Source organism: Gopherus evgoodei, chromosome 22, assembly GCF_007399415.2.
Source record: "Gopherus evgoodei ecotype Sinaloan lineage chromosome 22, rGopEvg1_v1.p, whole genome shotgun sequence".
Lineage (NCBI taxonomy): Eukaryota > Metazoa > Chordata > Testudines > Testudinidae > Gopherus > Gopherus evgoodei.
In genome coordinates, this window is record NC_044343.1 from 12058760 (window position 1) to 12076296 (window position 17537).

The 17537-nt window shown below is 48.0% G+C and overlaps 1 protein-coding gene across 11 annotated transcripts in view; it reads left to right on the forward strand.

Moving 5' to 3' along the window:
* Window positions 1–17537, forward strand: part of TCF3 (transcription factor 3) — a 128222-nt gene that overhangs the window by 92244 nt on the left and 18441 nt on the right. For 10 of the 11 annotated variants that reach the window (XM_030540028.1, XM_030540031.1, XM_030540032.1 and 7 more), the window contains 6 exons: window positions 2278–2407; window positions 4470–4519; window positions 12521–12623; window positions 13084–13223; window positions 15217–15343; window positions 16504–16562. In XM_030540028.1, the coding sequence (XP_030395888.1) occupies window positions 2278–2407; window positions 4470–4519; window positions 12521–12623; window positions 13084–13223; window positions 15217–15343; window positions 16504–16562 (609 nt within the window). The remainder of the gene's footprint in view (window positions 1–2277; window positions 2408–4469; window positions 4520–12520; window positions 12624–13083; window positions 13224–15216; window positions 15344–16503; window positions 16563–17537) is intronic. The other variant, XM_030540035.1, reaches the window with a different exon arrangement.

The window sequence follows — 17537 nt, forward strand, 5'->3', positions numbered from 1 at the left end:
AACAAGGAAAAAAAGAGGAAGGGGTTGAATTTCCTTACTAATGCACAGTAGAGAAGGAGAGACTGTGAGAGTGTTATTTTTAAAAAAACAAACCCAACCCAACAGACTGTTTGGCTGCAGCGTTGGGTAGGCTGGCATTTGGGTTAATCATCGCTTCAGACTGCACCAATGCTGTTTGTGTAAGCTCCCCACCAGCAATGTTCCTGGAGACGCAGTATGGCACAATGGATTAGGCACTGGCGCACCTAGGTTCTGTCCCTGACTCTGCCACCGGCCTTCTGGGTAACCTTGGGCAAGTCCCTTTCTGTCTGTCTCTGCATTTCTGTTTTCCCATCTATCAAATGGGGGTATTAGTACCTAACTCTCTTTTGTAGATTTGGAGATGAAAAGTGATATGGAAGAGCCGGATATTATTCTTGAGTGGCAGTTATTACCCTGTACCAACACAGCTTCTGTTCAAGGCAGGCGTTTTATTTTGAAAAGCTCCCAACATAAATCTTTCCTGCTAAACTCTGTTTACAATCTGTGAAACCTCCAGCTGCTTGTGAAGTGGATTGTGGGGATTGAGAGGGAGCTTGCAACCACTGGCCTTTTATCAGCTGGGAGGCAAGAAACAGGCTGAAGCAGTATAGGTATTTGTGGTGCAGATTAGTCACAGCAAACACTTTCTGCTTACATCAAACCAAACCAAAATACTATTTTTAAAAGCACAAACCTCTCCCGTCTTATCCCCCTTGGCCTTAGGGAGCAGTGAAGTTCCCTTTCATCATCTGCTACCACAGAAATAATGGTGTAATCAGCAAATCTTGGGCCTTCATTAGAATTATCTTTAAGGCCAGAAGGGACCATTCTGACCACTTGCATACCATAGGCCAGGGAAACTCACCCGATCATTCCTGCATCCCTCCCATGGCTTGTTATGAGTTGAAACATGTTTTTAGAGAGAGAGTCAGTCTTGATGTAGAGACGTCACATGATGGGGAATCCACCAGGCCAGTTGTTCCAATTGTTAAAGTCCACATACTGGTATAAGTTGCGTCTTCTTTCTGGCCTGAATTTTTGTTGCTTCAGCTCCCAGTTGTCTTCAGCTTCGCTTGAAATGCCTTATGGAAGCCTGAGTTCCAGCGGGATGGGCGCTCAGCGCTAGCTGAAAATCAGGCTTCTTTAATGCATGTGCCCCATCAAGCACCCAAAACCATGGGTCATGTCTGAAAATTCTGGCTTTGGGTTGTAAATTGGGATGGAGGGTGGGGTGGGGAAGAATTTTGATTCTAATGGAATTTCCTAGGTAAAATAAGTCATTGGTAGCCTAAAGATTTAAAAGGCATTTAACCAGGAGTTAACTACTCTGCAGAGTAAACAACTGAAATGGAGCCAGGGTAGGAGTCAACAGTTCAGCATACTGAAAGGCTATAATAATTATTCACCCAGAGGCCCCATCTGAGATCGGAGCCCTATTGTGATGGGGGCTATATGTGTGGATCATCAGAGACAGTCTCTGCCCTGAAGAGCATACAGTCTAAATAGACAAGTCAGATAAAAGGAAGGGTGGTTATCCTTAGTTCATGGAGGGTGGACCAAGGTACCAGCCCAGGTCCTGAGTGCTGTTGATCATAAGACCATCCTTCCTCTTGTCCTTCAATTCAGTAGCCTTGTCTGTACTAAGCTGCTTGGGGAATCTTCCACTTTGGGCTTCTGCAGGGGCTATTGTCAGGAGACCTGCAGCACCAGTATTGCTGCTGTCAACCACTTTTGTTGCCAGAAACATTTCTCTTTCAATGCAGGAGCAGCTTTTTTTTTTAACCATGGTATCTCCTAGGCCAGTTCTGGGCCGGGTTAGACAACACACCATCTCTGTGAGCTCTGCCTCTGTTGCTATTCTGGTGAATCTGCTTAGCAGTCCCAGTGTGATGCCTTAAACTGCAAAACTGTCCTCTCTTATACAACTGCACCATCACCCACAAGCGGCTGTGGATGCAGTCAATTGACTGCAAATTAGGTAGACATCTAGGTTCTGTCATTTGTGCTCAGTTAATTGCACCTGTAATTTTGCACCCACAAATAATTGGGTGCAGATTTAGAGCTTGGAGTTCGGACATCTTTGAATGTGACTAGAGTTCCTTTTTTTGGATGGCTTATTTGTTTTTGCCTTTTTTTATGGCCTGTTGGTTTGATTTTAGTTTGAGGTGCTCAAGGAAGATTCTGTTCTGTCTCAATGACTATGGTGGTTTTACAGCATAATTACATGGAAGGGTTTGTGTGTCTTCTTCTTTGCAGACTGGTTTCCTGCCCAGTGAAATGGGAATTGCAAGTCCAACCACACTTTCCCCTACAGGGGTGAAGGGAGGGTCTCAGTATTATTCTTACCCAAACAACCCTCGTAGGAGAGGTGCTGACAGCAACATAGGTAAGTCACAGTGGATGTCCCTCTGGTGTAGCAGTGCTGATTGTGAGATAATGAGACTGGGATGCCTTCTCTCTTGATTTGCACTTTAAGTTGATTGTGGCCATAGAGACGCTCTCCTGTCTTGATGCCATTCATGGTATAGAAGTTAGGTCCATGTTCTCAGAGATCCGTGCACTAATGCTGCAGGGTTACATAGATGTGGATCTGTCAAACATTTGAAAAATTAGGGTTATGTAGCATCTTAGTGATGTATGATTTCCTCCACTCTGCTGGCAAATACCCACCAAAGATTGTAAAGTGTCTAGTGATTTTGGTTGCCGAGCCTGACACAGTTTTCTAGTGGGCAGCTGCTCAACACTTTCTGAAAATCAGGACCCTGTAAGATGTCTCCAGTTGGGCTCTCAAAATCACTAGTCATATCTGAAAATCTTGGCTGCCATGTGAGATTGCCCCTCTAACCTATAATACTACTGCCTCTGCTCAAGTGCCCTTTATATAAAAGCTACTCTCAGTGAACATTGGCTGCCAGGAGTAATATAGTAACAACGTAAGTAAGTAATACGGTAAGCAGCACAAAGTCCTGATTATCAGATAGGCGTGTGCATGAGGAGTTTGAAGGTACCAAGTTGTGCTTTTGGTCTCTAAGGTCTTGTCTACACAGGGAGTTGTTCCTGAGTAACTCCAGATGTGGACTCTTTTATTCTGGAATAAGAATGCCGTGTTCTTATTTAAACTCAGTCCAACATGATTTAAACTAAACTGGAACAAAGTGCTCTTATTCTGGAGTAAATGTATCCACACACAGAGTTACTCAAGAACAGCTATTGTGCTTTAATGAGGATTAAAGTAGGGTGTGAATTTAACTTTCAAGTGTAGACAGGTTCTCATGCTCCAGTGCTGATGTTATCTCGTCACACCCCACTCCATCTGAAATTGTTTTATTGCTGCTATTTTTGTCTTTGCACTGCAAATGGAGCCAAATGCGATGTAACACTACATGCCATTTTTCCAGTTATTTTTAGAAAGGGCAGTGCAGGTGAGGGTATCTGCTTTGATATTAAAGCTTAATTAATTGCGTAAGAATTCTACTGTTTCAGGTTTTCAGATCCACCATTTAAATGGATTGAGTGGTTCTGTGTTATGAATTCTTCTCCTAAGCTAGAATATGTATGAATGGGCATGGTCCATCACCCTACGCTCAGCGCAGCAAACATGTTGCACTTAATGTTTAAAACTCTCACCTCAAACTAGGATTAGCCTTAATTCCTAATGAGAAAATCCATGAACCCTTAGCCTGGGCTTCCTAGAAGCAGCCAGCTGAAGTGGGTTTTTCCCCCTGAAAGTGCCCCTTCCCACTATACCCCATCTCTTGTCTTAAAGACGCTACATTGTTTATCCCCCTGATCTGGATCTGAGGCCCACCTCTTCTGTCTTCATGGGTGAGTCAGTACAGTAGCCCTCCATCTGTGGGTTAAGTTCTAGAGCTTAACGTCCTATTGCAGTGCACTTTGCTAAGCACGTTACTTTTTAAGGAGCAAATGACCGATGAGCTCACTTGTGTTCAGGTTGCAGGGTGAGCCATACATTGCATGGTTTGATTCTTTTCCTTTCTCCCAAACGCTCTTTAATGAACCTATTGGCACCCTTTCCAAAAATCAGGAGATTATGCAGGGCCTTTTATCCTGGGATAAGTGAGTCCCTGTTGTCACAGCAGCGGCTAAAGAGGGGCTGTTTTAATGGTGTCAAGTCTATTTCTCCCAGGAGAACTCTGCTGTAAAGAGAACAAGCAGAAGACAGGAGCAGTCCACCCTGAGACATAGCATGTTGCAACGTTCCAAATCAGTTTTCCTGTTTTACAGCATTACTGAGGATTTGTAATCAAAGTGGTGCACTTAATGCTGTGTCTATCATTGGTGGCTTTACTTAGCCACACTTTATAACTAGCCTCCAACACCTAGTGGGGCTTCATATCCCAATAATGTCAGCAGCCCACCTGTAACTTACCCTTTCAAGAGTGGTTTCATATCCTCCGTTCTTATTTATTTTATTTTTTCCATACCAGATGGACAGCCTAAAAAGGTTCGGAAGGTGCCTCCAGGTCTGCCCTCGTCGGTAAGCAGCACTGCACGGAAATTTACTTTCCAAATATTCCATCTAGTTATATTAATGCAGTATCTAAGCTCCGTTACATCTTCAGGTTGGATCTTTCAAGTTGATCTAAGCCTCCCCAACCCCAACAGTTTTAGGATGGATCAGTAGCCTCTAAATCTCATTTTAACTATATTCCCTACTGCAGCGGTAAATTATTGTCCCTACAGATTTGGTCACCAATGACCCAAGTAACCAAGTGTCATGTATTTTTGTGGAGTAGGGAAGAGTTTTACTGGCTACAGTTTAGCATGTGAGAGAAATGGGAGGACATTGGTAAGACCAAACTTTGTACAGATGCATGGGGCCATAATCTAGAAACCTGAGAGAAGTGATTGTAACTGTTCATGTGCAGAATAGCTCTTGGTATTGCCACCTGGGTAGCAGTGTGGGAAGGGGAGGAGACAGAAGGAGAAGGCCTAGGTCTGAAGCCCTAGCTCGTTAGGTATTTACTGCCAGAGCCGCCTTCTCCCCAGCACCACCTGCACAGTAAAATGACAGCATATTGGTTATAGCCCTGAATTTCTTGGCTCTTGTCTATTTGACATTATGTCGCAAATGCCCCTATGAAATGTGATATTCCACACGACTGGATTTCATTCCAAAAGGGAAACCAAGCCAGTTGTAACATGGGCAAGCAGCTGGGGCCGGTCCAGGTGTGCAGGAATGCCTGTGTTGTTTTGTTTTATAAGAAAGCCGAGCAGCCTGTAGGAATATGTTAGCCATACTTCTGTGGCAGTTATGGGGGAATAAACTGAACAGTGTCTTTATGGCTGGAAGTAATGGAATCTCCAGGAGAGTTAATTGAAGTGGACTGGAGGAGTCTCACACAGATGGGAGCAGAGCAGCTTTGCATTGGCCAGAAGCACCAACGAGAGAAGCTGCATTCCATGCTCTAGCTTTTGCTTGACTGCCGGTGTGTGGACGGATTGCAAACTTCAGGCAAAAGTAGAGGTGAAATTCTCTTGAGTGGACGACTTGTGCTCTTCTCTGAGTGTGTGCAGTGTGCCATCAGTTCTGCTCAGACTGCACAGGCCCGAAGACTCAAAACAAATGGGGTGGATATACGTGCTCACTCCTCCGAACAGAGAACATAAAAGCGCTGTGGGATTCCTTCCTTAAGTATAAAGCACCCTCTGAAACCTCGGCTTCATGATTCTGTTTTTCTGAAGTAAATGGTTTCGTACAGTGAAAGTCCAGCAGGACACACAATTGGTTTGGAATAGAGACAAGTTTGGGACTAACCAATGCTGGCCCCCAAAATGAAGGACACTTGAGGGGTTTCTTATTGCTGGCTGTGCCCTAGCGTAGCTGCAATAAGCATCCCCTTTTGTGCATTTTAAGTTGTCCTGTTCAAACGGAATCTGCGTTCATGCTATCGCTTCAGGTCCAGGTGGAGCTCGGAGCAGCTGAATTTGGGTTAGCTCCCAGAGCGTTCACTGGAGGTAGCATATGAGAAAAGCATTGCTCCTTAGCAGATGGCCACTTAACCCTGCTTGTTATAGTTATTGGCTTCGGTTTTCAAAGGAGCGACTAGTGATTGTGGAGGCCAAGGGGTCTCTAATTTGAAAGGGGCCTGGCTTCCAGAGGAGGGGTGCTCAACACTTCCGGAAAACCGGGCCTCTTTACTATGTCTCTAACATGGCACCCAGAATTCCTAGTCGCTTTGGAAAACTCTCGCTGCTGCTGAAACACAGACCCTGCTCTCCGACGTGAGTCAGGTCCAAAGCGATGGTAGTCTCACTGCGTGGGATCATTCTGCTTGACTGCTGGGTCAGACGCAGAGCTGCTTTCTGGTCATGGAGCCAAATTGGATGGCAACCCCCTCTTCCGCCTTTAAAAATAATAATAAATTCTGAGCTAGCACAGCGGCAAGCTGGGTTGAATGTGCATGCCGCTGTATACGCAGCATGCCACTGTTGTAGGAGAAACTACCCTCTCCTTCCCACCCCTGCTAAGGGAGAGTAAGATGGAATTTACTAGGAATAACACAACCATTCTGTTCTGCATCCCTGAAGGAAAGATGGAGGGTTATGTAATGCTTAGCGAAGGCAGCAGCCCCTGAATTGCAGTGGCAAGGGACCAGTGGAACATAAATGGCTAGAAGTCGTGTGTGTGCACGCACTCTGCTCTTTCAGTGCAGGCTGCTAAAGCAAATTTAGCTTCACTTTTTCATAGCGAATTATTTCCCTGGTCTAGGGGTGAAAGAGTGTCTGCTGTCTCTGTTAACCTCCCTCCCCTCCCCCCTTCATGTTTTTTGACCTCCATGAGGTCTAAAACCCTCTGTTTCTCCAGGAGAGAGAAATATGCACCTATACATAGAATTAAGTATGTGGCCAGTGAGGCTTTACCCTCCTAATGGGCAGCTGATCAAAGAAGCTTTCTTGTTTGAGGTCGTCTGCAAACATGCAGCAAAAGAGCCTGCTCCGTGTTATCACTGGACCCTGTGCAAAGTAAATAGGTTAATAAACATCTTATTAAAAATAAGTACTTTAATCTTAATTCTGTAACTGCTTTGAAAACTTGGAATGGTCAGTGACTGAAATAGCTGAGGGTGGCTGAAGCAGGAGAAGTGCTGCCAAAGGCAGCAAGAGATGCAAACAGCATCAGTGAGTTAAAGAACGAACTAGAAAAGTTAGTGGCAAGCATGGAAACCGGGGCATGTTGCCTGCTCCTTTGATGGCAAGGGAGATGGGACGGAGGTAGGCTGGTCTCTCTCTAACTAGCAGGTCTGATCATGAATGGCCCCTCAGGTGTGTCTTGCAGTCATGCTGTGGTCCATTAACACATGGTCCTCTGAGTTTTTTTGCCTTTGTGAAGTAGTGGCTTTGGAAAACAGCAAAGTCTGCTGCAGCTCATATTCACTCTGTGCCGCTGTGTGTTCCCCACCCACGCTCTCCTTTGGGCCTGAGGAGCCGCATTCTTTCCTGTGCTGCTTTGAGTAATAAGTCAGGGTGGATGTGACCGTGTCTGGCGGCTGGTTGCAGAGTTTGAATGGCACAATAAGGAATGGGGCCTGAGGCAGAGAGTCTGTGTCTAATTACCCCACATGTAAGAATCACCCTGAAAATAGGCCTAGAACCTGTGCACTTAGTCTGCTGCCATTGAAGCCAGTAGGAGCTTTCCCATTCGCTTCAGCAGAAGGATCAGGGCCTGACTGAATCGTGCTGAGTGTGATATGACTGGCACCTGCTTGGAAGGGTTCAATTGCATCAAAATCCATTCGGTAAAAGTACAACTAAAATCCTCTTGCTTGTATGCCAGAAATCCCCCTCTGCTTCCAGCACCTGCCTTTCGCCTCTCACAAACCACCTTTAAAATTGTTTCTTGGATACACCCAACTCTGTAGGACCTATGACAAATTGTATCCGTTCACCACTTGTTTGGTTTAAAAGATGGAGGAGTTACTAAGTGAAATTCTTCCGTTGTGTGGAAGATCTGAATAGGTGCTCACAATGGTTCCTTCTGGCCTTTGGATCCATGTATCGATGGCATTGCCGCTGCTGCATTTTCCCAACAAAGGGAGTAAAAACTTGTAATCTGGGTCAACAAGAAGATTCTGCCCAGCGCACTGTGCACCAGAGCTGAGACACCCGTGTTGATCCAGCGTTTGCTCTGCCTCCAAGAGACACTAGCCAGCCCCTACCTTTTGCTTTTTGACCCAAGTCACAGTTCTTAACCATCCATGTGCCCTTGTCTAGTAGAGACCTCAGACCACATACATACATGCAACTCTCAGCGGTAGTTCTGTGTTGTCTGACTGAATCTCTGAGCCCTGTGGAAATTGGCTTCAGTGCTCCTAGAATAGTAGGTTGTTTGAAGATTCTGTTACAGTCAAAAGTATGGTGGCTGGCAAGTATTTTAGCATATAAATTTACAGTCTGGTCACTGCTCTGTTTAATATTAGTCTGCAAGGTTTGCCTGAAGTCCCTCACTGGTTTATGCATTTAAAGAGGAATAACGGGGCGGGGGGAACACCCTACGAATCCCAGTGCTGGTGAATTTAATGCAGTTTCTTGACAAGCTCCCTCCTTTTACTCTCTGTGCTAGCAATTTTAAACACAGGAAATGATCTCACCTGTAGGTCCCAGAGGTCTGACTCTCTAGCTGACAGAGGCAAAGGCTGGGAGGGGAGGAGAGACCTGGCTATGATTTACTGTTTCCTGTGGGGCTGCGTGTAGAGTGTGGATTCTATCAGGTCCTCCTGAGTGCGCAGAGGATTTTGGAGGCTCGTCGGCTGCGTTGCATATTTGGAAGGCAGGCTGAGAGGACTCTTATCTCTGCTCATGGTGACTTTCAGCAAGCTGAGGATGCTGGCTTGGAGGGGAGCAGCTGATGGGTTGGGTGACATGAGTTGAGCAGCCGTCTGCCTGCTCTCTGGAGGACAACAGAGAGCTTTAGCTGATGGAAAATCTCTGTCTCCAGCAAACCACCCCCCCAAATATCCCCCTCTCCCTTAACCCCAAGTAACATAATCTTAGATGTCTTTTGAAAAAGCCATTTGAAAGCTTCCTTATTATTTAACACTAAAACGAAAGATTTCCAGGGCTTTTCTTTCTTTCCTGGAAACATCCTCTTAAAATGAGTGTCTTGAATTTCATGCATCTGTTGTCTCCAGGCTTTTTTAAAAACTACAAGTGTGTGTGCGTGTTTCCACGCTCCCCACACACACGAGATCTGCCTCGCACGTCCAGGGAGCACTGATACGTAGAGACGACTGCATGAGTGAATTGCATTGCCGTGGGCGTGGAGGACCTCGAAGTGTTAATGAGTAATCAGACTGAAATTTGACTCCCTTGAAATAGAGCTGGGGGGGTGGGTTCAGAGCCAGGAATGGAGGGGTGCATATGTCAGCATGGGAGGAGGCAGGGGGTGTTCCAGCAGTCTGGGAAACAGTAGGGTGCAAATGTTGGGCACCTTCGGAATCCTGCGTCGGCTTCCTGCTTGGGCGAGGATATTTCTTAAGGTTTTTTCAGTTCTCACTCCGGATTTATTAAATATGTTAAAGCTCCTTTCCCCTCCCCCACGCCTTCTTCCTCTCCTCCAGTGCTACACAGCTGCCTGGAGACTGGCCAGGTGCCAGTGGCTGGCAGATGGTTCAGGGCTATTAGACGTGCTTCATTCGATTCCCTGTCCCAGCTCCCGCTATTTAATCAAATTATAGGAAAAGTCAATTTACTGGATTCTTCTTCTTTGTAGCCTGTTCCATCCCCCATCTCTCCTCACCTCCCTGCCACAAACACGCGCTATCCCCCCACACACACACACTTTTTTTTTTTCATGCATTCCAATTCAAGGTTTGTGTCTCTGTTGAAATGGGGAGATTCTTGGGTACACACAAAGGCAAACGACTTTTAGGTTGTGTTTTTTTTAAGAGGGCGAGAGGGGCAGTTGTCAGCATCTGTCAGTTCTCTCCCTCCCCCCTCCTCTCTGTGGCTTTTTTTTTGTGAGTTTGATCTAAATTTGGGCAATCAGATCAATAAAGACTCCGTCTGAACTTGGCGATCTGTTGAAACAGAAGGTCACTAGTTACATTTTCTGCGGTCTCTTCCCCTCCAATCACCCAGAGAACACTGCAGTTACTGGTGATTGCCACTTCTGGGTACCAGCAAAGCAGCAGTAGACACACTTGGGGGGAGGGTGGGGGGGTGGGAACTATAGGAGTGAGGGGAGTAAAGGGACTTTAACAACTCTCCCTTAATTCAGAGTCATCACCATCAGAGTTGTGGAATATGTTATACGGATGGGGCGGGGGTTGTAAATCTGCTGTATCGAGCTGACACAGAGCTAGTGGATTGGAGGGAGGGGGTGTTTTTGTTTTTAAAGACATACTAGTGTGTAGAATTGGAAGACAACAGACTTTGGAGCATGGTCACGGGGCTTGTTTGCTAAGAAGAGAACCAAAGGGGGGGTATATGAGAGAGAGAACAAGGGATTTTTAAAGGCTCTTTGGAGGACATGGTTCTAAGATGTGTGGAGATTTTTTTTAAAGCTGGAGTGTAAACATTGTCCAGAGCCTTGTGAAATTCATTGCATCACTTCTTACAGGCATGTGCTGGACATGCTGGGCATCAGTTATTGTTTGTCTCAGCTGTGGGTGCTCTTGTTTAGATGGTGCATTTTGATGCCTTCGTCTCTGGGATGGGTCATCTGAGAAGCAGGAACTGAAGGTGCAAAGAGATGAATTTATTTTAACAATAGTAATCACAGATGCTTTCCAGAGCACATTTTTGCTGTCTCTCTGTTAAAACCCATTTTCTCAGTGTTTTGGGCAATTTTAAAAATAGAGCCATTCTTCCACTCCTCCTCACTTTGTACTTGCGCCAATAAAAATGGTAGAAATTGCAGATGGGGGGGGGACCCTTGCCACATCCCTGCTGGCTTCTCTTACAAACAGAAATGCTTTTCCAGTCATTTGATGAACTGAGAATGCCCGGCAAAGTTACTGCAACCCCCGGTCCCTGCTTTCGTGTGTATTTAAAAAGAAAATAGTTTCAGAATGAATCAATAGTGATGAAAATAGGTCCTGGGAAGGTTTTTGCATCAGTTTCAATGGCATTTCGGTTTATTTGCATATCCAGTGTGCATTTGTTAAACACATTTGAACACCAGCACGTGACAGCTTTGTCATCAGCAGGCTTTCTAGCATCTCCTTGGTCAATAACCCTCTCTTCCTGGAACTGACCAAGAGTTATTTGCCCTGAAGGAGGGAATCCCACAGCATTCTAGAATCCATGCAGGCATAGTTCTGTTTGTGTGCATTCAGTCTCCTTCCTTTGGAGTCTGTCAGTGGGCCATGGCGACATGAGAGCTACGTCCAGGAAATAGGCTCCTGCTTCCAAGCACCTTGCCCATGTGGAGATGGTGGTGCTTTTCAGTAAGCAGCATGGTCTGCACTTATGAGATCTCGTGGCTAAAATAAGCCAGGGCTTGCCAATGTCCCAACCTAGGCTGATTTCATATGCTGAGCTGCAGGTTTTCATTCCAATCAAACCCAGCACTGTACCTGTGCCACTGGGCTGACAGCTGGCCTGTAGCGGGGTGTGGGTGTGTTTTAAGGAGAGGGTTTGAATGGAATTTGGAGGTGACATCTGTCAAGGGCTGCCATGGGGTGAAGAGCCTCATTGATGGACCCTCAGTTTCCCAGTCAGTAAAATGGGGATAATGAATACTTGCCTTGTTTGTAAAGCGCACTCAGCTCTGTGGATGAAAGGCACTATGTAAAAGCTGGGTATAGCGACAATGAAGCCTTTTTGGTAAGGAAAAGCAGCTACAGGAGCACATGGGTTCAGAATACCAGCTTCCCCCATATCCCGTTTCCCTCTGAATCAGCCTGGGGACTGGGGTTTAACATCCAGAAATAGTTCTTGTGGTTACTCATAAAAAGCCATAACAGAAAAGGGAACTGGAGAGGAAAGCCGGAGCTTCTCGCGCTGGACATGGAAGATCAAAAATGTAGAGCACGTTTCTGCTTTCACTTCTTCTCCGCCCCCTCCCGAGTGTTGGCAGCTGCGCGTCAGTTGGATTTATGTGATGAAAGATGGATTGTCCGGGTGGGAAGGGTCGGTGAGGTGATCTCCAGCCCACACATGAGACGTGATGAGGGATGCAGGAGGCCAAGTTTGCTGTGGCAGTGGGGAGAGGCACAAGGGAGAAGGGGACAGAGTTAAGGTTGGTGCCCATCTTAGCGGTGAGGATTTCCTGAATAACTTAGCGTGTCGCTTTTCAGCTTTAACTCTGGCTGAACTTCTCCCTTTTCTGTTTTCCTTTTTGCTGTGGGAATTGGCTACATTATCAGCCACAATAAATAGGTTAAAGGTTATCTGGCTGGGGAAGGCGGCAGCCTGGCAGGAAAAGGCAGCGGGGCGGGGCAGCAGGGAGGGAGAAGAGAATTTAGAAGGCACTAAAGCTATCTGAATGGGTAGGCCTCTCTCCCTTCCTCATCCCCCTTACGGCCCTTTGCAGGTGTATCCATCCAACTCAGGTGATGACTACAGCAGGGATCCAGCTGGATATGCCCCCTCGAAACCTCCCAGCACTGTGTATCCTGGAGCCTTCTACATGCCAGGTCAGTAGTTATTGCTGGTGACCCTGGCGTCACAGCAGCTGCCGCCTATCCTGTTACAGCCACAGCGGTGATGGAGGGGATTTCCTAGCTGCGTGTGATGCAGGGAGACAGATGTGGGTGGTGTTGGGCCAGGCATGCGTAGATACTTAGGCCCAGTAATGCTGTAAATCGCTGACTGGTTGCAGCCTCCCGACCTACAATCTTGTCTTGCAGCACACCTGAGCCGTGAGACTGGGCCACAGATCGTAATCTTTATGTTCATACGACGACCTGCCTGGTCCGTTACTGCGGTCCCTAAATGCTATTGCACTGCAGATAATTAGCTGCACTGCTCCTGCGTGCCGTTGGCATTACTCAGCTAGTCTCCCCTCCCTCTCTGCCTCATGGGACTCCTGCCCTGCTGATGTTTGTGCATTGCCATTTTATATCCTCGCTATTGACATGGTTGCTTGCCTTGTAGATGGACTTCATAACTCGCCAGATCTGTGGAGCTCGTCCGGCACCATGAGCCAGTCGAGCTATGGAGCCATGCTGGGTGGCTCCTCGGCCCCTCTCCCACAGTCCGGTGGCTTCAATAGTTTACATCAGCATGAACGGATGGTAATGCGTCTCCGGTGATGCTGTAGCCTTGAGCAGCGTGTGAACGTTTAGGCGGTGCCATGTCATTGTAGGAGCGTAGGGCAGAGTGCCAGACTCTTAGGGTCTATTCCCAGCTCAGCCACTGACTCCCTTCCCTCATATGGGTCTCAGTTTGCCTGGCCTGTTAAATGGGAATAATGATTCTCTCCTGCCACGGAGCAATTTGGCCAGACTTTTGTAGTCTGACAAAGGGTATTTTGGTGCAGAGTTGCTGTAAAATACTCTTTCAGTCAGCATTAGCAAGGAGTGGACTTTGTGAGTGAGATCCCTAGCTTCTGTCCCTTGGCACATTCTTTGGCAGCGCTCTTTGAAATAGCAAGATGCTCTTATGCCACCATTCTGAAAATACTGGTCATCGGCCTCTTAGATGTTTCTGCGAGGGCCCTCACCACAGCATCCAGGCCCTGGCGAACATTAGTTAGTCAGTGATTGGGAAATATTTTCCCTGTTCTGTAGCTGGTGGCACTTGGACGTAGAAATGTCTTCCCCTCCCCAGCTAAAGCAGAGCACTTCAGGTTTATCCTGCTGTAGGGGTGTTCACTGGATTGTCCAAATGTAACCTGCCCAGCGCTAGCTCAGTGATCAGTTTAGATCTGCTCTGGGAATTATTTTGGGGGAGATCTAGGCCTGTGTGGTACAGGAGGGCAGACAGTACTGTACAGAGATTAAACTGTTACCTCCTGGCCTTAAACGAGGTGTTTACATGACCCTCACTGCAACAGCATCTGTGCCCCTCACGATCTTCAGGATATTTATCTTCTCAACCCCACATGTGATGCAGGGAGACTAAGTGACTTCCACAAGCTCCTAGATTTCCTGACTCCTGCTCCTGGTGCCTGAGCTACCAGACTGCTCTTCCCCCCTCGGGGCGAAGGCGTGGGTGCTGCAGGATCAGCTGTAGAAATGAGAGCCTGCATTCCAAGTGGTGGCTGCCGTTTTCTGCAGTGAGCGAGCACAGTCGTTCCCGCGGGGGGAGGGAGCGTCCATGCACTGTGTGAGCAGGTTACCCATTCTGAAATGAACCCAGCTGCTTCTTGGCCTTCAATTTCTTGAACATCCCCAAATATTCAAAAAAACTGGCAACAATAAATTTCAGAATCTGGAAACTTCCCACAAGCTCCATAGCTGGATGTGGTGAGGGGGTGAGGGGAGGGAGAATTCATGAAAACATGTCCACAATTTTTGCTGATTTTGGAGGGGTTTTCTCCCTCCACACACGCACATTTTGAAAAATGTTGACTCAGCTGCAATTGGGGACTTTCGCCGCCACTCAGCTGCAGTAAAATGACAACATCCTAAGTTCCCTGTAAGCTGCACGGCTGCGCATCAGGCTATCAAGGGGCGCGCAGGCAGGGAGAGGTGCCCCTGGCCCAGCCCAGCCTTGCCAGAGCTGCCATGGCTGGGGAGAGGCATCTCTCACCTGGTCCTGAGCTGCTGTGGGGAGAGAGGGCTGGGAGGAGTCCTCTCATCCTGGGGCAGCCTGCACCCTGAACCCCTCAGCCCCACCCTAGAGCCCACACCCCAACCCTCTGCCCTAGCTCTAAGCCCCCTCCTGCACCGTGAAGCTCTCATCCTTGGCCCCACCCCAGAACCTTCACTACTAGCCAGCACCTTAGCCCCCTGCATCCCACCCTCTGCCCCAGCCCTAAGCACCCTCCCACACTCCACACCCCTCGGCCCCACCCTCACCACACATCACCTCCATATTGGTGCACATAACAAAATACATTCCCCGTGTGGACATAAAAAATTTGAGGGAGCACTGGCGATGTCCACCATCTCCAGCCGCTGGAAGGCAGTGCAGTCAGGTCAGAGATTTGATCCATCAGAGGGCACAGTTGATCCACCCTCACTGACCTCTACATTCACCTTGGCGGGGTGCTATCTAAATCCTGCCATGCTGTGGACCATCCCAGGGGATGTCTTATGCCTCTTCCCCCTTTTTCCTTTCTAGAACTACCCGATGCATTCAGGAGAAGTTAATGGCGGACTTTCCTCTGTGTCTGGCTTTCCCTCTGCCTCCACCCCTTACGGCGTGCCCAGTCATACGCCACCGATCAGTGGGACAGACAGCATGATGGGTATGTATGTGGTTTGGCAAGTCTTGGGCAGAGGCCACTGCAATATTCCACTCTCCCACTGCATGTAGGTTAATCCAGGAAAGGCAAACCATTGTCAATGTCTAATGCGTAAGGAGGTGTGGGATTAAAGCCACTGTCTGGGCCGTTCGAGAATAATGCCCACGCTCTGTATGTCTGCATGACACCAGGTCTTCTCCCTCGTGTGTTGCACGTACGCCTGGAGTTACTCCACGAGGCAAGCGCTTTAGTGGGAGTTATTGCTGCTGGATAATCAGGCATGATCTGGCAGAGAAGAAGGGATGGGATCTGTGTGGTTTTGCACAAGTAACCCCCCCTCCTCCCCAGCCTCTGTGCTCAGAGGTTTAATTTGCTTGTAGCTTTCCATCCATACATGTTTTCTCACACCCAGCTCATGGGTCCCAGAGGGAAACTGGAATCTGTGCACTCGCTTCTTGGAGGTGCGAGCGCTGAGCGAGAGGCAGAAAGGACTTAAACCTGAGGCAGGTGGGGAAGGTGCAGGGGGAGACGGTGTTCGTCCAAATCAGGAATAGGAAATGTTCATGCGGCGTTCAAATGCCATTTTAAACCCTTGAGTGCTTTAATCTCTAACCCCGCTGAACCTGTTAGAAAACCTGTTACTGAAATTAACTTCACCATCGCCAGGAACTGAGAATCCTGACCTTGATCGTTCTGTTTTGTAGCGAAACCCTTGTTTGGGGAGAGGGGGAAACGGGCCTAGGACTGCGATGGCTTGGGAGGTGCCCTGTTACAATGGGATTTGCTGTGGGGAGGATGTTGAATGGCAAAGTGCCTTTGACCTGGCATCTCGTGCTAACATCCTTTCAGCTCCAGGAAGGCAGCTGCAGTGGATATTGCCTGCTCCCTGCTGTTCAGAGCGAGACTCTCAGGGCAGCAACAGCAGCCAAGGGAGGTGTGGGAATAAAGTGGGTCTTTTTAAAACTCTTGAGTGAGAAACTTTATCCTGCCTTCAACTGCTACCACCTTCCCCTCCCGGTCTCAATAGGAGACTGTGTGCCCAAACACTAAACTACAAGGGTCAACTTTTCTTTTTAAGTGCCCCTGGGTTTTTCCAAAAGTGACCTGTTCTGATTTGAGCAAGGACCAGAGGGGTAAGGGCTGTGTTCTCTCTCTCCCTGCAGGCAACAGAGGAACCACAGCTGGGAGCTCAGGAGATGCGCTTGGGAAAGCATTAGCTTCAGTAAGTGTTTCTTGCTCTGGATTCTTCTTCCCAGTGCCCTCGGAGTCAGCAAGCATTGGAGTGGGGTTGTTGACTTGACCATCTTGCTCCCTGCCCTGGAAAGAGTTAAACGTCTCCATGGCATGATGGTTCAGGTGCTTGGAGCCACACACCTCTCATGTTGGGCTTGTTAACTGGCAAGGAAAAGGGGAAGGATGGCCCAGCAGATCAGGCTATATATGTCCCTGAGAAGTCCCGTAGTGTCTGCCTGTTCCCCAGCTGTAAAATGGGGACTATGCTCCTTCCCTCCCTAGAAGAAGAAATAAAAGATTTAGGTGCTTGACACTGTGAGAATTGGGGCCATAGATGCAAAAGGGAGGTGCTTCACAGAATCACAGATTATTAGGGTTGGAAGGGACCTCAGGAGATCATGTAGTCCAACCCCCTGCTCAAAGCAGGACCAATCCCCACTTCCCTAAATGGCCCCCTCAAGGATTGAACTCACAACCCTGGGTTTAGCAGACCAATGCTCAAACCATTGAGCTATCCCTCCCCCCAGTCACTCCTCACCACCCCCCTGGGCACAGCAGGAGAGCTGGAGCTCAGACTAAGTTAAGTGACTTGCTCATGGACAGAGAGGAATAGAACCCAGGCCTGGGAAATCCCAGTCCAGTCCCCCTCCGCTGTCCGCCCTCTCCATGCCCGTTGCTGTGATACCTTGGGCACCAGGTGTTAACAGGCCTAGCTTCTGTACTTCCACGCCGTAGCTGATGGGGGAGTGGTGGGAGGAGGGTTGTTTATAATTCATTGGCCCCGCTGGGTTAGCGAGGAGAGTGCTGACTCTTGACCGATGGTCCGTGTCGGGCCACCTGGTTGCTTTCAGTTAGAATTCAGGCTTCACCTAGTGCTGCGTGCCGCAGACCCACTCTGCTCGGTCCACCAGCCCCCAGTGTCTCACCAGTTCCGTGCAGTGCCTGCCTCCGCTGTCACTCCTTG